Raw genomic sequence first — 1133 nt, 5'->3', positions numbered from 1 at the left:
GGAGAAGGCTTTATACCTGCCCTGTGCAGAGGGGATTCTCAGCACAGTGGAAAAGATGTGAATGTAGGACACCAGTATTGAAAGGAAGAAAATTAACCCCCAAAAAGCACTACATAGAATAACCACAATTTCATTCATGCTTGTGTCAGAGCAAGAGAGTTTCAGTAACTGTGGGATATCGCAGAAAAACTGATCAATAACATTGGACCCACAGAAAGGTAATCGAAAGGTATTAGCAGTGTGGAGCACTGAATAGATACAGCTGCTGATCCAGGAACCAGCTGCCATCTGTGCACATGCCCCTCTAGTCATGATGACCCTGTAACGCAAAGGATGGCAGATTGCAACGTACCGGTCATACGCCATTGCTGTGAGAAGGGCCATTTCTGCAGAGGCAAAGTGGATACCCAAATAGACTTGGGCAACACAGCCAGAGAAAGAAATGAGCCTGGTGTTGTTTAAGGAGCTCACCATGGACTTGGGGACGGTGACGGAGATATAGCAGATGTCTAGGAAGGACAAGTTGCCCAGGAAGAAGTACATGGGGGTGTGAAGGTGGTGGTCAAGGGCTACGGCTGTGATGATGAGAAGATTGCCCATTAGGGCTGCCAGGTAAATCACCAGGAACAGCACAAAGTGCAAAATCTGCAGCTCCCGAACATCAGAGAATCCCTGGAGAAGGAACTCGGTCACAGTGCTTTGGTTGGTCATTTCCTGCTGTGTGGAGAGAAATGCAAGGTAAAAGCCATGGTGAGGGTAGAAGAGAATGAAAGAGGACAATATATGTACTTATTCTTCTGCAGAAAAGATTCTGGATTCTAGAACTGTTGCAAAGGATTGTCTGTCTTCTCTAAGGTCATTCAGATATAAGGAGAAAGTACTAATGACACATTATTCTCAATTAAACATTTATTCAGATTCATTATGCCTATTATGTTCATGCTATGTCCTAGAGTGGCTTGCAATTTTCCCAAACTTATTTGCTCTTCAAAATGATTCAGCCTCATTTGCAGCTAGAAAAACCCCTTTGGGTCAAATTCTCTGCTACTGTAAATTTTCTTTTTCTATGAAACTGTCAGTTTATATCGGCGGAGAATTTATCTCCCTGCTTTCAAATTATGCCCTCAATTATG

The 1133-nt window shown here is 43.4% G+C and overlaps 1 protein-coding gene across 1 annotated transcript; it reads right to left on the bottom strand.

Annotated features, from left to right (window-relative positions):
- Window positions 1-113: 113 nt before the first annotated feature.
- LOC113405973 (olfactory receptor 14A16-like) lies at window positions 114-711 on the bottom strand (the record flags this gene model as incomplete). Its single annotated transcript, XM_026647308.1, has 1 exon — window positions 114-711. A coding segment is annotated over exon 1 (598 nt), but the record flags the coding sequence as incomplete, so codon positions are not given.
- Between the last annotated feature and the right edge of the window lie 422 nt (window positions 712-1133).

The sequence above is a fragment of the Terrapene carolina genome, unplaced genomic scaffold (genome assembly GCF_002925995.2).
Source record: "Terrapene carolina triunguis isolate 2854851 unplaced genomic scaffold, T_m_triunguis-2.0 Scaffold51838, whole genome shotgun sequence".
Taxonomy (NCBI): domain Eukaryota; kingdom Metazoa; phylum Chordata; order Testudines; family Emydidae; genus Terrapene; species Terrapene triunguis.
This window is presented reverse-complemented; position numbering and strand designations above follow the sequence as displayed.